We start from the raw sequence: 17,882 nt of genomic DNA, 5'->3' as shown, positions 1-17,882 counted from the left end.
CACACTGTTGGTCCAGAAAAATGTGCTGTTATGTCCACCTGTGTGTGTCTGTCTTCCCTGTGTTTCAGGTTTTGCCTCTGACTCTCCAGTGTTCCCCATCCCAATCCATTCCAGGTTTTCCAGTAAGCAGAGGACCATATAAAAGGAAAAAGAAGAGAAGAAGGGCTCAGCTTAGGGCTCATTAGAGAACAGATTGTTGTTGCTAGTGTTTTGACTTGTTGCTGCATTTTGCTATTGTGATTGCTTGGATTTGTGTGCATTCTCCCATTTATTTACGGTTTGCTTTGTCCCTTGGTTTGGTTGCTGGGTAATATGTCTCTTGTATCTTGTATATATTGCCCCGTATATAGTAGTTACACACAGGTGGTAGGGAGTGGCTGCCATTTTGTTTGGGTGTGGATTTATCTCAGTTTTTACCAGTATAGTCAGTATAGTTATTGTGTGTTTCTTTTTGTTAACTTAGTCAGTTGGTTTTTTTGTTTGTTTCTAGTGTGGTTTTGTTTGTTGTGTTGGCCTGGGCCACTCCTAACGCTATTGCACCAGTTTCTTGCATCTGAACACCAAAACTTGTAAATACACTTGACCTTTGCTGTCAACGTGTTTGTCTGGTTTGCATTCCAATATCCACTTTTACCGCTGTTAAACTCGATTCCTATGTTATGGCCTCCCAGCCTAGGCTGGGTTGTAACATAATTCAGTGGTCATCTCAATTTTGAGAACAATAAGCAATAACCATGTTTTGAGACCCCAAGGACCAAAACATTGAAGAATAACAATTATTCTTGACAGCTTTTGTGAGAGAAAGAATTAACTGTTGAAAACTACAGAGATTAATTGGATGAAGTACAGCTCATACATGCTCAAATTGCTGAAACAACATGGAAGACAACAGTGTATTTAGAGAACAGTTATGATAAGTTCAGAATGTGAAGTGCACACAAATGCTGCATGGCTAACAATGACCAGCAAGGAGACTGAACACAGGGTGTACTAATGAGAACTAATAAGGAACAGGTGAAATAAATGAGACAGTGAAAACCAAAACAAGGACAGGGACAGAGAAAATTAAACAATTGTGGAGACAGATATGCCAGGAGAGGCCAGTCATGACTATAAAAGATCCAGCTTGTCTATTCCTCCTAAAAGACTCAATTATCCATTTGACAAACTACAAGGTCATGTAATTAGTTTAGCAGTGGAATTTATTTTTTTTAATTTTAGTATTTAGTTGAAAAACACAAGACGATAAAGTTGCTTGTGCTGTTATGATGACAGCTATCGATATATTGCCTTGTTTTATTGTGTGGAGAACAAGTTTACCATGAATACAAATGTATTTTACCTTAAAATATTCGTCTTTTCTAGTCTTTCTAGCCTGTTATCAATATCCCCTAGGTTAGCTAGCTAGCTAGCTGGCACATTTACATTAACCATCTAAGATAGGACAAGTTTTTAATGTGATTTTATCTATTTCTTAGATTCAATTTGTGTCTTGAATAGGCCTATAAGCAATATATAATAATAAACAGATAATTACAGTTTGTGTACAAGCTAATGTCAATATTAGCTGTGGAGCTAGCTAATGTGATTGAGTCAAGTTAATATTATATCAACTGAACCTGAATTAATCAATTTTTAAAAGTGACCGTTACAAATGTTGCTAAACAGTTGGTCATTTTCAAGACTATAAATTAGCAGAACATGGGTTTTGAGCAGTAAGACACTAGCATTTTTGCTGCTTAGTACTGACTGGTTGGTGAGCTGTTGCTTAAGTAGCAGAAATACTAGGCGGGAAATCTATACAGGTAAGTTTTCTTTGCCATTTTAGTGAAATACATACTTCTACTTTGCAAAATTAAAAGAAAATCCTGCCCAATGGAGAAGCTATATAAATCTTTCGGTTTTAGTCATTTAGCTGGAGTCACCCAACTCTATTGCGGACACCCTCTCGCATTTTGCAGTATATATATATATATATATATATATATATATATATATATATATATATATATATATATATATATATATATATATATATATATATATATATAAGGGAAGGAATAAGAGGTAAACATGTTTCTTATAAAACACCTCTCGTGTGTCATCCTCCTCATAAGAAACTACAATAGATTCCTTGCATTTATGGCTGTGACACACTTCCGTTTTCCACTACCGTTTCTACATTTCCGGCATTATTGTTTACATTAATCAGCATACTCAAAACCTTACCTTTTTTGCTAGCATTTGATTAAAATATGATAGGCATCTGCAAAGTTTAATGGAAATTTAAGTTACCATAGCTTCACAGCCCAAAATCAACTCAGGAGACGGTGGCTAAACATTCATCGGGACCTTTACTATTTCAAGGCATTCAAAGGTCTGTAACAAACATTTCATACCAGACCACTTGGTTGAACCCCAAACCACAAAATGTCAGAGAAGACTGGCGAAAGGTGCAGTGCCGTTGCTTACAGGATTCAGGCACTGCGGCGCTGTGTGTGGGAGAGGAGAGAACATATCAACCTGGAAGATCCATCAACAAAACTTACAATGGACCATGATTACTGTGCTGTCCCCGAGCCATCATCGCTGGACATGTCTTGCACAAAAAATGAAGCTCTCTCTCCTGAAGCAGAGCAGCTGAGAAATCGGCTGCAGGAACTACGCATCCAGCTAACTTTTTAGACTGCAGCAGTTTTGCCGACTCCGACAAGGATATTTGATTTTACACCAGGTAACGTGTAGTAAACACCACAATAGATGCAATGCGCTGACACTTTGATAACTAATTTGATGCTTAAAAGGTTAATAAAACATGTTTGCGAACAGATTCCAAAGCTATGACCACTTAATAGCATTTTGGTGGCTCATTGAGCCATCCATCCACAAAATGGATTAAGTCCCAAGCAACATTATATCCATTCACAGCTGTCAGGAGTAGGTCATATTTTATTTACTGTATCACAGTTAATCAGTTCCAGTCTTGGATGTCTGGAGAGTCAGTATCCAGCAATCAGTAGCTGTACTGGACACTAGCCCTCCAAGACTGGAACTGATGACTCCTGCTCTATAGATGATCATGTTTCCATAGCATATTAATAGTTGGAATAAATGATTAGATGATATAAATGTGGTATTAGCTAGAATGTAGTATAGAGCCTCACCTTGTAGGAGTGGAGATTGCGGTGTCTTGACACCTGAGCTCAGTCCAGTCTGAGATTACCTGTGTCAGGAAGGTCTTTGAATGCTTTGATATAATAATATAACTTCAATATAATTTAATGGAGGTAGTTTGTCCATGTCATAATTGTATAATATTTCACAATATACATTACTACCTTCAGAGGCAGGTGCTCCAGCCCACTGATTAATTTTCCCTTTTCCTTGTCCACCTCTCTGCCGGTTTGAAGGAGACAGAATTGGGACATGGCTTTAGCATTCATCCTTCCACAGTGAGTCAAATTATTTGGACACAGACAAACTACATGTACACAGTTCTTGAGTGTATTTGGCTGTCACTAAGGGAAGTGAAAAACAACTTCGCTAAAGAATTCCAAGACTTTCCTGACACTCAGATTATCATGGACTGCACTGACCTAAAGTGTCAAACACCATCATCACCATTCCCTCAAAGTGAAATGTACTCCATATACAAATCTCACTACGCCATGGAGGGCCTGGTTGGCATAGCCCCACATGGTGTGGTGACATTTGTCTTCTCACTGTATGCTGGGTCAGTGAGTGACCGAGTTATTCAAAAAGTCAGGGTTGGCAAACTGGTTCACTGAAGAAATGGCAGTAGTGGTTGACAAGGACTTCCTCATTACTAACTGCATTAAGTGCAAAGTCTACTGCCCACTGTTTTTATCAAAGTAAAATCAGATGCCTGCAAACCAGGTTACTGAAACCCAATCCTTAGCACAACTGAGAGTACATGTGTAAAGTGTAATTAGGAGAATAAAACAAAAGTTGTATGATGGTGTCGTCTCCCTTTCCCACACAGTAAACATTAGCCAGATGTTTACAGTGGCATGCCTGTTGTCAAACTATCAAAACAATGCACTAGTTAAGGCACGGGTTAAATTAAGCAGTGGTTCTCAACCCCCTGCCCTCTATAGTTTCTAGTGTTGCCTACCACAACACTCCTTATTTGAGTAATTAATCAAAACATGCCAATAAAATGCATCAGGAGTGTTGGGTTAGACAATGTATAAACCTGTGCAGGATAGTGAGTCCTCAGGGCAAGAGTTGACAGTCAGTGAAGTAGTGATTAATTCTCAACCAGGGTCGAAAAGCCCAATCTATACACACACACACATACACACGTGTGTGTGTGTGTGTGTGTGTGTGTGTGTGTGTGTGTGTGTGTATAGATATTCATATAATTATTTCTAGCTTCTGTACATTAAACACACACATTAAACCATTTCATTTCGTAAACATATGATTTAATAACACTTCTTTTAATACTTCTGGAATGTATTGTGTGCTAAATTCCAGGAGGTGTTAATCTTTGAACCATGTTAAAACAAAAAAAGTATGTTTTGTAAATTATATTCTGTAAATTCTTTGTACAATAAAAATTTCAGTGTAAACAGTCTTTGTTAATCCCATTATTCCATGTTAACATTTCATTGACAAATATTTTGGCATGTATGTTGTTTTTTGGTTGTTTGTTTGTTTGTTTTTATGTGTGTGTGCATGTATGCTAGTTTTGATTCTGAGTATCGGCCTCATGATTATGGACTGCTGAAAGGATCACAGTGTTGGATTTGCCCCTATTAAACAAAATACTTCCCCTCAAAAGTCTTGACTTGCTTCATATTATGTTACACATGCGTTGTTGAGCTTATCAGCTACTTTGCATTGTGTAGTTGGCATTTCTTGATGATTTCGTCCATTTCTTGGATTCAAAAATCCATAAATATCAGCAAGTCCAACATCTATAGTAAGCCACATCTATATTCCTCTATCTTTGTATGTAAATCAAACTAAAGAAATCAGCAAGGCAAAGTTGTCTAAATTCTAACCTGATGTCATCACTGTGACTGCCCAACCCTCGCTATAAATCTATACATACAGAAAGGAACTTCATGAATGAACGAAGTTAAACAAACAAATAAAACAAGACCTTAGTTCACTCCTTTCTTTTTTTTCACTGAACCAAATTAAACTTTTTTTCACAGTAAATATATTCATACATTTTTCCACAATCTCCTCATAACAATTTGGGCTCAGGGGCATGAAATAATGGCAAGTGAGAAATGACGAGAAAAAATTACAATAGATGTCATAAGGTAGAAGCTTTACGTGAGCCATGAGTGCTCAGATTAGCAAATGTGCTGTCCTTTTTCTATCACCAGGGGGAGTGCATTACATTTACCTGATGCTTTTATCCAAAGCAACTTAAGCAATTGAGGGTTAAGGGTCTTGTTCAGGGGCCCAACAGTAGCAACTTGGCAGTGGTGGGGCTTGAACCAGAAAACTTCTGATTACATACAAAACACAGAAGGATGGCAAAATGTATGTTTTAAAATATGCATGCATGTAAAAAATCAATACACCTAAAAGGAAAAAAACAGATGCAAACAAATAAACATAAAAATACCAATAACATAAAAATACCAACAAAATTGAATTAATAAATACAATGACAAAAGAAAAAACTAACTGAGCAGGCAAAAAACAACATTATTTGAGTGTAAAATAAGCAATATTAGCAAAATCTATGTCACTGGAGATGGTGGCAATGCAATCATTATCTGGAGTGTACTTTAGTGTTGTCAGTTATCTGACTTTACCTGTACTTAATGATGAAAATTCCATTGGACAAAATATAGAAACCAACTGAAATCATAAGAGAGTGGATTATAAGTCAATAACTACTAAAATTACAGGCAAGATAACCTAATCTTTGGGTCTCTTTTATTCAATCTCTTTTACAAATATTAAGGTTTCTATTATGCTTGGTTGTTCATTAGAAAGGTGAACTCCCAAAACACACCATCCTTTTTCATATTTTGCATGTGATAAATATTCTGTAGTTATTCTTTAGTTACTTCCCTCTTCCGCGTTGTCAGTTACCAGGTGCTGTTGTGCTTTTTCTTTATTATCTGCTTTGTTGATGTGCTTTCCGTTGAATTCTGTGACTTGGTGTCTGTGTGCTTTTGTTTCTGGTGTTTACCTGTCATTAGAATATGTATTTACATTTGATTTGTTGGGATTTTTTTAAATTATTATTTATTTATTTATTGCTTTTGCACTATATGTTATGATATATAATAATTACAATTTAGTTCCATATATAATGCTGAAATATTTAGTTTAGTATGTACTGATGCATTCAGCACCAATTGATCTTATGGGCTTTTGGAGTTATCGTAATCTCTCGCTCCAAACCTGTTGTAATGATACATAAACTAATTGAGAAGATTAATATTACCCTGTTAATACTCTAAAGAGTATCCTTATTTGATGTTTAGTTTCATAATACCAGCAAAATACCAAATACAGTTAGACCTCAACAGGCTGCACTGTTTTGGTGGTTACAAGGGCGGAGTCTCCCAACTCAGTAGCAGGTAGAGGGATTCCATGCTCCACTCTTCCTGTACACGTGTCCCACCCCTGGCCCATTTCACAGATAGACACTTCCTGTATTCTGCCATTCGTGTGGGGACAGGAAGCAGGAGGGTCTCCTTTCACTCTCAGCAAGGGTGGCCTAAGCAAGGTCCCATTCTGATCACAGCCAGCTGGAGAGTCTGGGTTTCTCTTACCTGCAGAGCAGACACCAAATCTCTGGTTATGTTTACCATTGCTCTGCTCCCCATTGTCATCCATTGGTCAACCAGCCATCCAAAAACTTAATTAAATAAAGCATGTAATGAATAGTCCATCTGTACGTGCTACACATTTGTTTGGCTTAATGGCTTGATTCATTTTAATAAACAACAAAATTCAATAGAACTTCAGATATTTTGTAATGAGTACATTTACTACAAAAGAACAGAGAGCTCTATACCGACAACTGGTTCAGCAGCTTCTCTGTCTGGTCCTATAGCATTCAGTCTTATTTAACAGCTCAACACTGGCAGTTAAACAGATAAAACAAAGACTCTAGGTCAAGTACACAGAGTTTCCAGAGAAACTGAACGTTTCTGAGAGAGGTCCTTCTTTAGCTGTGCAGAATTTTCTGTTTCTCTGTGTACTTTACTACAATGTTGAATCTCTCGCTCTCTCTCTCATGTAAGAATCCTTTCAAACATACAAATATATATATTTTTTTTAGCAGTTTACAAAATGCAAAGTGAGCAAACAAAAGAAAAATCTAAATCAAATAAATATTTGGTGTTACTACCCTTTGCCTTCAAACCAGCATCAATTCTTATAGGTACACTGGCACAAAGTCAGGGATTTTGTAGGATTATAGTCAGGTCAACCAATTATACCAAACAGGTGCCAATTATATACCAATAATCATTAATTTCACACATAGGTTGAAACACAGTGATTAACTGAAACATACGCAGCTGTGTAGGAGGCTTAAAACTGGGTGAGGTTGTGGAACAGGTCAAACACCATGGCAAGACTGAGTACAGCAACAAGACACAAGGTAGTTATACTGCATCAGCAAGGGCTCTACCAGACAAAGATTTCAAAGCAGACTGTGGTTTCAAGATGTCCTGGTAGGTTGTTCCAAACATCTTCCACAACCTCACCTTGGTAGCAGAGTCTGGCTATTCTTCACCCAGTTTTAAGCCTTCTACACAGCTGTTTATGTTTCAGTTAATCACTGTGTTTCAACCTATGTGTGAAATTGATGATCATTGGTTTGATGATCAATGTTTGGTGTAATTGGTTGATCATACACCTGACTATAATCCTACAAAATCCCTGATTTTGTGCAAGTGTACCTAAAAGAATTGATGCTGTTTTGAGGGCAAAGGGTGGTCACACCAAATATTGATTTGATTTAGATTTCTCTTCAGTTCATTCATTTTGTCAATTGATGGATAAACTATTAACACTTCCATTTTTGAAAGGATTCTTAGTTTACAGCATTTTTTTCACACCTGCCTAAAATGATTGCACTGTAGTGTGTGTGTGTGTGTGTGTGTGTGTGTGTGTGTGTGTGTGTGTGTGTGTGTGTGTGTATATATATAAAATGTGTGTATGCATGCTTCTTTAGAATAACTTCTACAGGTTTTCTTTCCTTCTCTCTAAATTGTGTGTGTGAAAAATATACAAAAGTTAAATGAAAGGGATGTTTTAAAAACATTTATTTTTTTGATCACTGAGATTAAGTTTACAGTTGGATTTAGGGATAGGCTTGAAAGATTACATAGTAATTTACATAATACATGTTATTACATATATCATTACTAAACCCATGTCCTATACATTTACAAGTGTGTGTGTGCGCGTCTGTGTCCTAACCTGTGTTATGGCCAAGTCGTCTGTAAATGAAGAACCACAGCAGGAGAGCCAGGAGTGTATTGCACATCACGACCCCAACACACACCCACATGGTGGGGTTCAGCTGAGACCAGGAGCCTGCTGGGGACCTGGGGCTTCTTGCTTCTTGGAAGTCTGCTACAACAGCAATGCAAAAACACACACAAACACACTAGTTTGATAGTCTAGCTACCTACCACATGTGGACACTTTCTATATCTAACCTTTTGTTTTAACATAAAGGTAGGAAGAGAACTGTGCCAAAGTACATATTACAGTTTAGCAAAGAGACAAGCAGAACGGAGTGGCTTCACCATTGACAGGCAGCTGTGGCTTCTCCAGGGTATCGAGGGTGGTACAATCCTTCACAAGAGGGTCCCAAGTCAATCCTGGTGAACATGACTGTTTCTCCATAACTGCTTCTCCACAACTACTGCCAACAGGACACAGCAAAGCATTAACCAGTGTTCGCAATGAGAATGTGTGTTGGAGACAGAGAGAGAACGCAAGAGAGAGTGAAGAGTGGAATACAGGGACATTTCACTTCTTCTTTTTATTGACTTAGGAAATAATGAATCACTGAGAAGCTCCCCAGAGAGGGGTAGCAGAGAAGATGTCGGAAAGACAGAGAGAGAAAGATAGCAGGGTGAACATGTGAACAGGAAGGTGTCAACAGTTGGAGAAAAAATAGACCCGGACGATTTTGCAGGTATGGTAACAGAGGGAGCCACAAACAGACCACAATATGCATACCTAATAGATTAAATATGCGAACAATACTCAGCTATATTCTCATACGAGTCATATAGGATGAGTTCATATGCTCTCAATACTGCAAGGTCATTCATAGATGAGCGACAGGTTAGCAGCTATAGCTTAAACTATGAAATGTCTAACGATATGAATTGATTTATATCAAAGCTATGGAGCATGTAATGGACCATGTGAAACCTCGCTGTCTGGTGTTTAACGCTTACTCACACACAACTAAAAACAAACAAGCAGTCCCCTTTGGGATATTCTTCAGGAGTATCGCATAACATGATATTTTATATCATGTTAACATGATATTACGTACATGTTAGATCATTTATAATGGTAAAGTGTTATGATTGTTCTGGAGAAAAACACAGGTTCTTTACAGGAGTATATATAAATTATATATACACTTTATAAGCACTTTGCGTGCACAGCTGATGTGTAATGGCCCGAGTGCCGCAGGGCGAGGAGTAGGATACACAGGCTCTCTCGACGAAAACAGATGTTTATTAAAAACACACGAACAACTAACACATTGGCACTCACGTGAAACAGGTAAGGTGAACACAGGCAACAGCTTACAAACAGAACATACAGCACTAACGTGAACATAAACAGGAACAAAGACCGACAACTGTGCACACTCCCACAGCGGTTTAAATACATACACATTACACGATAAACCACGTGCAGGTGTATGCAAACATGGGCGTGGTTACAAACGAGAGGAAGAACTCCCACAGCACGTGGCGGGCCGTACAACGTGAACAATGGGGAGGGGAACATTCCGTGACATGATGACGGACCTCTGTCCGAAACGTCCTGTTTTCCTGGAAACTTGGGTACTTTACTACAGTTTTTCCTTTCTGTATATTTACTTATAAATTATACAAGTATTCAGGGTTAGGGAGGTAGCAGGGTGTTATTAATAATCTAAGGCATAACAAATTGCTAATGACATGTATAGTGATCTAATGTTTTGGGAGTGAGGTTATAGTGCCTTGGATTTCACCCCCTGAAGTGTAATCATGTTTGTGTGAATTACTAGTAACATTTTAATAAATTGTGTAGTTGATACCATCAGACAGCGAGGGATGTGAGGAAGCAGAACAAGCAAAGGAGACTTTGGGCCCATGGCGTAGGTGGTCATTGGTTTGTTTAGGTGCCTTTGTTTTGTATTGTGTTCATACTTAAAACGAACTGCACTAGAAATGGATCAAGACCTACCTGCTTAGGTGGTCTCGGTCCGCTTATTTGGCTCACATTTACTATAACGAACCGCACTACCAGAGGGGACGCAGCAGGGTTCGTTTTAATCAAACCAAAGCTACCAAATCTGAACACACCCTCTGAGGGAACGGTGTGAAAACAATGACCAAAGGATTATTAATGGAGTCCATAATTGCACCAGAAAACAAAAGTTATAATAGTGGCACGTTTCATAATTGGCCCTCAAAACAGAATTCAAAAAGGTTCAAACTTGTGCATATGTGCCAAGAGCGCAGTGGAAAGTTTAAGCCAAGTCCTGACAAAACTGTCAGATTATCAGCACTATGGCTCCATGAGCCCTGTACATTCACAGCAGACAGTATGCTCTGGCAGTCTTTATTGATTGCATATGAAATTCATGTACAATATTTTCAGCATATTCCATTTGATTAACTCTTGCAATATTTCATTTTATCCCAGTCTATACATTGTCAACAGCAAACTTGACACAAAGACACTAATTTTAAAAATCAAAATACCCATGCAAAGAACACTTAAAATCAAATCCTGGCAATGCATACCTGCTTCTGGTACATGGTATTCACTGGTCCTGAGAGGTTAAAACACAACTGCAGCTCGTCAGACATCTCTGATCAGAGCTGATATATGTCACATTCATTGTGTCACATTCATTATGGCTTAATGTTTTCAAGGGGCACTTCCTGGTTTCAAAAGGTTATTTTTCTGTAGAAATTAATTATTAAATGAGCCATGTTTTTTTTTTTGTTTGTTTGTTTTTTTACACAACAGTTCCAAGTTTGTGTGGGGGTTTTTTTAACCAAAGACTCTGAAGTGCTGCACTTTTGAAGCAGGAACTGTGCAAGTTTGAGGAAGAAATAATTGAATTAATAATCAGATGTGACCCGAGAATTTTCCGGAGTCACCGGGATTGATGGAGTGAACATCAGTGGCTGCATGGGAATGAAGGTGTAGTTGTAGATGCGGGGCAGGCCCTGGTGCAGAGTACTGTTGAACTGGTCCCAGGAGAACGGAGGCAGCCCATCCTCTGTGGTCGGTCCATTTAAAGCCTCAGACACAAATTTGTGTGCCATGGAAAAATCTGTTACCTACAGGGAAGAGAGACCAAGAGTCCCAGGTTCGACAAAAGCAAGCAAACCAGTTAACAAACATGTACTAGAACCTAGTTTTCAAACCTTGACACCATTCTCATTCTTTTAAAATGAGAGATACCTCATCTACCCCTATACATATATACAGGTAAATAAACAGGTTTAACTTAAATGAAAACAGAATGAAAAATTTAATGTCCTGTCACATTGCTGAAATTCCAAAACTCCTTCCAATCTTGGCAGTGCCTCACTGCTGGGGGCATAATCATCTTATGGAATACAGCCTCAGAGGGAGCTTGCGGGTTGAGAAGAGGGCAGAAGCACAGAAGATGGAGGCATCTCACCTTGGTGTCATAGCAACCCCCAGGACTTGCATGCTTCTGAACCAGGTCATTACGGCAGCAGATGGACTTGCAAGCATTACCCTCAGAGTACGGATCATGCTTATAGTCTATGAAATCATAAAAGAGCATAGATTAACCTGCTCAATACAGTAAGAACACCAATTCTTGTTTAAAACACAAACTTGAATACTTCTTAGAGATTGTGTACAAGTAGTAAATAGGTTAGTAATACTGTCTTTAGATAAAGTGTTACACCTCTGTGAGGTAGTTTCATCAGACTGAGCCTGATTCTCTTCAAGAATGAAAGGTAAATGTCTCAAAATATTCTTATTTATATATGTATAAGTCAACCTTTTCATGCCTCTAAGTGTACGGTGAGCTACAGTCCAACTGGTAATAGCAGAACTGCTCAGTTTCTTTCCAGAAATAACAGCCATGCAGATGTGCAGTGCTGGAGACATGCAGGGCTTTAACTTGACACTGCAATACTGGTCATCAGGAAGGCTGCTGCCATAGTTACCATTGTATCTCATAATGTGCTTGAGGGAGGCAAGGTCAGTCACTGACGCTTGATCCCGCCGGAAAATCTTAGCTCGAGGGCAAAGGTCATAGGAGAAATTATTTCCGTATTTCTTCCACAACTGTTCATAGCCGCTCAGCAGGTAGATCTTCCGATGGAAGGGCACGTTGTAAGATGGCCAGTAACCTTGAGGGAAACAGCCTTGCATTACAGGGGACTATTATGGTCTGAACTCACTAGGAATATCATTCATCAAAGCTGCATGCTCCTTAACAGGGTCACGCCATTCTGAGAGTGAATGTACCAACAGTGCATAGGCACGTCTTCCACCGCAGGCATACCAGTGGGGTACACACAGAGGTCTTTTATGTACATGCGTTTGGCATTGCGTGTGGCAGCTCACCCCTCCGCAGTGCCTGCGTCTGATCAGAGTACTCCACGAGTCCTGGAATCTGCTCCACTATCGTCAGAGCTCCATCATCAATACTGGAACCCAGGAAAACCTTGCTCATGTCCAACACCATGTACTGGTTATTATAAGTGCCTGAGAAAGAGGACAGGCAGAGAACAGAGCTCTGTTACACTGAACATGTGCCTGACCCCAGCAATGGGAGGGCAACACCTGCTCAAGATGAAAATAAGCCCCAATTACCTGTTTAAATCATTATGTAACTGTTTATTAGATAACTTATTTTTGTCTAAATTTCCAAGCAGAAGTGTGGGGTTCTCACCAGAGTTGAACTTGGAGAAAACCTGGCCCCACTCTGGTCCGGTATGAGCCAGCGCGTGGGCCACACGGACCCTCTGCCAGGCAAAGAGACTAGCAGGAGTGATGTGGTCAAACAATGAGGAGTTGAAGATATTGTTGGTGGTCTGCGTCATCATTAAGCCACTGCCCAGTAGATAGAAGTCATCCATAGACACCAAAGAACCTACAGAAGGTTCCAATGAAGAGGACATCTGATAAAGGATGGATGGACTAAAACTAGTGTGTCTGCAATATTTGAACAAATGTGCAAGATGAACACACCAGGATAGCTGCTGAAGGAAAGTTTCCCAGTAGCAGTGTGTGCTTCTGTGACTTTGAAGTCCCAGTGCTTGAATATGCGCAGAGTGGCAGCATAAGTGTACCAGCTTGAGTGGGCAAAGAGGAGATTCTCATAGCCTGGCAACATCTGCAGTGCACACACACACACACACACACACACACAGAGAGAGAAACTAAAAGATAGTAAAAATTTCAAAGAATCATATCCTAAACACATGCACTATTAAACCTCATCTACAAAAATATACATTATTCCCATTAACCACACTAATGTCAATAATGATCAATAATGCTTCATGGTTGTGGGCTACTACTAAAAGTGAGAGTTGATATTTGCATAATTAGTCCTCAATTTGACAGATTTGTAATGTGGCTGGTACCTTAATGAGGGCGGAGCAGTGGCCCATGGGTGGCTCTTTCATCAGATTAACTCTAGCACCAGGGACCAACGCCGGGATGAGGTCCAGAAGATCACCGATCGCATTCAGAAACTGCACTGCAAACTGGGTCAGGGGCTGGAGAAGGAGGGGGAAGGAGGAGAGAAAGAATCACCACTATACTCCAGTCCAGTCTATACAGGTTCACAGCATCATGTAAAAGACTACAATAGTGACAGTATAATAAACTGGATGGGATGTGTCTGACTGGGGTTGGGTCCCTGCAGGAAGATGCATGTCCTGATATTACAGTGGTCAGAAGGTCCATATCTTCCTCACCTTCTGGCCCATGCGCTTGGCCCAATCACCCATGCCCGCCTGCAGCCCGTCCATCTGGGCCAGCAGGAAGCCTACATGACGCCACAGTGGATCACTGCTCTTAGTCAACTTCACCTGCTCTCGAGCCCATGCATCCTGCTTACTGAAAAACAAACAAACAAACAAAACACCACCTTATAGTGTACATCACAGATAAAATAAATTTGAGTCCTGTGGAAATATCACACACACACACACACACACACACACACAACTCCAGGTGTGGCCAACTTTCCTCCTGAAGATCTGATGTCTTTGAAGTTTTAGTTTCACTCATCAGTGGCCACACAGGTTTCCATAAAGCCTTTGGTTAACTAAATTGCACAGGTTTGGTTAATGAGATCACAGATGTGGACTACATTCAAATAAAAAAAATTTGGATGTAGTTTATTTGGATTAAGTAGCAATAAGCAGTTCATACTCACATCATAAAGTTCTTCACAGCAACCAGAGTTTTGGGGTCTGTTATCACCTGCGGATACATGTTGGTGAAGTAGTCATACATCTGCCTGGAGAGAAGAACACAGACTACAAATCAGACAACATTAAATTTCCACCACAAGTAAGACCTTGAGCTTCTCTGCATAGAGGACTCAACCATTAAGTGCTTTAAAAATAAATAAGTAAATAAAACAAACAAATAACTTGACCTTAGACTAAATTTAACTAGCAACCAATGGGACTATGGATTAAGCCCCAGAGGACTGTTGAAATGTGGCCTCTTTTCCTGGTGGTACATAACTTAGTAATGGCATTCTAGACTACTAGTTTGTAACTGTAGGTAAAGCAAGAAATTGGTTAAACCTATTGAAAAATTTGTTACAGTACTAAAGGTAAGAAAATAATAGAAATGCATGAAGGCTTTTTCAGGTCCGAAAAGGAATGATTTAAGATTTGTAATGATTAAGATGGAAGTAACTGCTTCACACTACAGACATGACAGACCCATCAAATCTAAAATCTGAATCAATAACACTAGCAGGATCTCACTAGCATCTTATTGGAGATGATAACAAGATGTCAATACAAATACTGAAGTCATCATTAGGTTTCATGAAGAGGGAAAGCTGTGTGTTTAACTGTGGTTGTCTGCATAACACTGAAAACTGACAGTTTGCCCTAATAGTAGAATATGCACCGAGAAGAAACTGGGCTCCAATATACTCTTCTGGACCACAAGTCACATGGGGAGAGGAGGAAACGTTATTCACTGAGAAGGTTCTGTGAACTGCTTGTAACTCTACCTACTGTTCTAAACAACCAATAACTACGTTATGGTCTACAGTATCAAAAGCAGAACTGATGTCCATTAACATGAATATTGCACAACTTCCTAAGTCAACAGCATGAAGTAAAACATTTGTCACAGCCCTAAAGCTAAACTGAAAAGTTAGACACTATAATTATAATACGTTCTAAATCTTATTACTTAAAAATGGTAAAAGCTGAGAATAAATGACTATTAGAGATTAACAGCAATTTAGGAACTGATTGAGTTACTAAAACTCATATTCTGAAGGTCATGTTTATTAGAGATGTGTTCTGGGAACTGATTTTGCAGGAAGGATGCTCCAGTGGAATAGGAGTGATTACGGTCTAAACAACACGAAACTTGGGCTCTTTTACGGAGGCCTAGGGGTCCCGATTCACTATGGCATTTCGGTTTTTTTCCCTTCGACTGGGCACAAGGACGACTGGAGCAGAGGTTAGAGGTGATCATTTCTGAGGTTGGTTATAGAGTGGCTGAAAAGGCAGCCCTCAATTTTTAAACTGCAGCTCTGTTTACTCACTGGGCAGTGAGGTATCCCTCCAGGTAGCCCGCCAGGAAGTAGGTGATGTCATCTGTTTCAGGAGTCTTGCCATATCCAGCCCGGATCTCCAGCACGCCCCAGCCCGTTGACAATAAGGAGTCATTGTAGTAACCATAAGCATCGCCTTCTTTTTCCAGCACACCCTCTTTCAGAAGCACTGCCTTATGGGTGGCATCCCAGTAGACAGTCACCTTCTGCACCTCTGCATGCAGGAGAAACACCACATGTAGTGTCACACCATCTTATTAAAGACCTAAACAGGAACGGATGGAACTAGCAGCGTAATTTGCGAATGACTGCTCAAATGTGGGTGACAAATTGTCTAAAGAAAACACATGAAGACTCACTTGGACAACTGCACAAGATTTTTTTCCAGTTCTCTAAGGTCACAATGAGCATGCCAGATGTTTACTACCATTATATAATTTTTACATTGTTTATCTTAAATATCTTAATATTTATATTACATATACTTAACATGGACACATTAATAAAAAAGTCTGTTTTATCTTCAAAAGCAAGTGAAGGTACGTTTGGAACACATACTGCTATGCCAACATATTCTAAAAATATCTAAACCTTGAACAACTTATAGCAGACACATTTCCTCTTAAAATACAGAAGATATGCTTCCCCTTTTGGGTTAGTAATGAAATATGAACTTTGACAAATTTATTTCGCGATCCCAAGAGTGGAACTGCAACTGAGGATGTAAAAAGGTGCAGGACAAACAAACAAACAAACACGTTGCTAATCAGAGTGCATGGTGGAACGGGTGAGGTCAGTTTCCGAGACCCAAGCTGAGAATAAGCCTAGATTTAAAAGACTCTAGTAATTCGCCATTGACACCACAATTGTTCAAGAGGCTCGATCCAAGAAACCAGTACTACAGGTTATGCACTGTTAAGATGAAAGCGCAAGAAAGACGCTAAAGGACCTACAATAACGGCTCTTTCTGCCATTTTTCCTGTACCGAGTGAACATAAAGATTTTTTTAAATCAAGAAACACCACAAAAGTAATCAACTTAGCTTTTGATTTGAAGTTAAAGTACCCTCTTTTATACTGGGCTGATAAGGGATAATTACTAACACGCGTTGAATTCCTGCAAACAAGCCATGGCGCGAGTAGTAAAACTGCACACTGAGGGTATGTCTAATCAAGCCAGCATTCACCACTTTATTAGGTCGTCTCCTACATACCAACTCCGCCGATCTGGCAAGAGCTCTTCGGATTTTAACATCTGCAATGACTGTTTTCAATAACGAAAATCAATCTTGGGAGTTTCATAGTTAAGTAGCTAGCGTTAGGAAGCACTGTCTGCCAACAAAGTAAAGTTTGCTTGCTTGCTTGCTTGCTAGCCAAGTCAAGCAAACCAAGTTACTTACTTTCGAGTTTCACCACCGTCGCAACAGCACATGCCAAAATAAAAATAGTTACTTTCAAAGCAGTCATTGTTAGTCAACAGCGCATACAACTGCAGTCACTGACAATAGAACTGAAAGTTGTCTGTGAATGACAAACTTCCTCGTCTCCAGTGCGTTTCACTAACTCGTGGTCCTGTTAATATGTAAAGAAAAGAAAGACAAAAATAAATAAAAACACGTGTACGCTATTAGTGCCTACGCAGTTACGTTTAAACAATCGGGGGGTTAAAAAGAGAAGGGAAAAAAAAAAAAACACACACACACCCCAGATGGGACTCGAACCCACAATCCCTGGCTTAGGAGGCCAGTGCCTTATCCATTAGGCCACTGGGGCAACCGCGTGTATTTGATCATGTATTTGATGTTAAACGGAACTAACTAGCGCTAATTTGATTCGAATTTTGATCATACTCTCCCACCGATTTTGAA

At 39.4% G+C, this 17,882-nt stretch overlaps 2 protein-coding genes and 1 non-coding gene across 5 annotated transcripts; all 3 read right to left on the bottom strand.

Moving 5' to 3' along the window:
• Window positions 1-6,513: 6,513 nt before the first annotated feature.
• Window positions 6,514-8,967, bottom strand: LOC118241261 (tumor necrosis factor receptor superfamily member 13C-like). 2 transcript variants are annotated; one of them, XM_035525670.2, is made up of 3 exons: window positions 8,766-8,967; window positions 8,434-8,589; window positions 6,514-6,773 (listed from the first exon to the last, which is right to left on the bottom strand). In XM_035525670.2, the coding sequence occupies exons 1-3, from the start codon at window positions 8,863-8,865 to the stop codon at window positions 6,514-6,516; spliced, it is 516 nt and encodes a 171-aa protein (XP_035381563.1). In that variant the 5' UTR covers window positions 8,866-8,967. The 2 variants fall into 2 exon arrangements, with proteins under 2 accessions (XP_035381563.1, XP_081572941.1); XM_081716815.1 differs by having other exon boundaries at window positions 8,434-8,586.
• A 1,834-nt stretch (window positions 8,968-10,801) lies between these two features.
• Window positions 10,802-17,683, bottom strand: plbd1a (phospholipase B domain containing 1a). Of its 2 annotated transcripts, XM_027028325.3 has the most exons (11): window positions 17,415-17,680; window positions 16,007-16,229; window positions 14,642-14,725; window positions 14,178-14,319; window positions 13,842-13,976; window positions 13,444-13,588; window positions 13,145-13,345; window positions 12,817-12,957; window positions 12,414-12,599; window positions 11,894-12,000; window positions 10,802-11,546 (listed from the first exon to the last, which is right to left on the bottom strand). In XM_027028325.3, exons 1-11 carry the CDS (start codon window positions 17,479-17,481, stop codon window positions 11,325-11,327), a joined length of 1,653 nt encoding a protein of 550 aa, XP_026884126.2. In that variant the 5' UTR covers window positions 17,482-17,680; the 3' UTR covers window positions 10,802-11,324. The 2 variants fall into 2 exon arrangements, with proteins under 2 accessions (XP_026884126.2, XP_081572925.1); XM_081716799.1 differs by lacking the exon at window positions 12,414-12,599 and having other exon boundaries at window positions 17,415-17,683.
• Window positions 17,684-17,714: 31 nt separating this feature from the next.
• Window positions 17,715-17,787, bottom strand: trnar-ccu (transfer RNA arginine (anticodon CCU)). The gene has a single exon. It is a non-coding gene; the product is annotated as a tRNA-Arg (tRNA).
• Between the last annotated feature and the right edge of the window lie 95 nt (window positions 17,788-17,882).

This window comes from Electrophorus electricus, chromosome 6, assembly GCF_041902795.1.
Source record: "Electrophorus electricus isolate QZ-2024a chromosome 6, ASM4190279v1, whole genome shotgun sequence".
Lineage (NCBI taxonomy): Eukaryota > Metazoa > Chordata > Actinopteri > Gymnotiformes > Gymnotidae > Electrophorus > Electrophorus electricus.
Note: the sequence above shows the minus strand (reverse complement) of the source record. Positions and strands in the feature narration are given on the sequence as shown.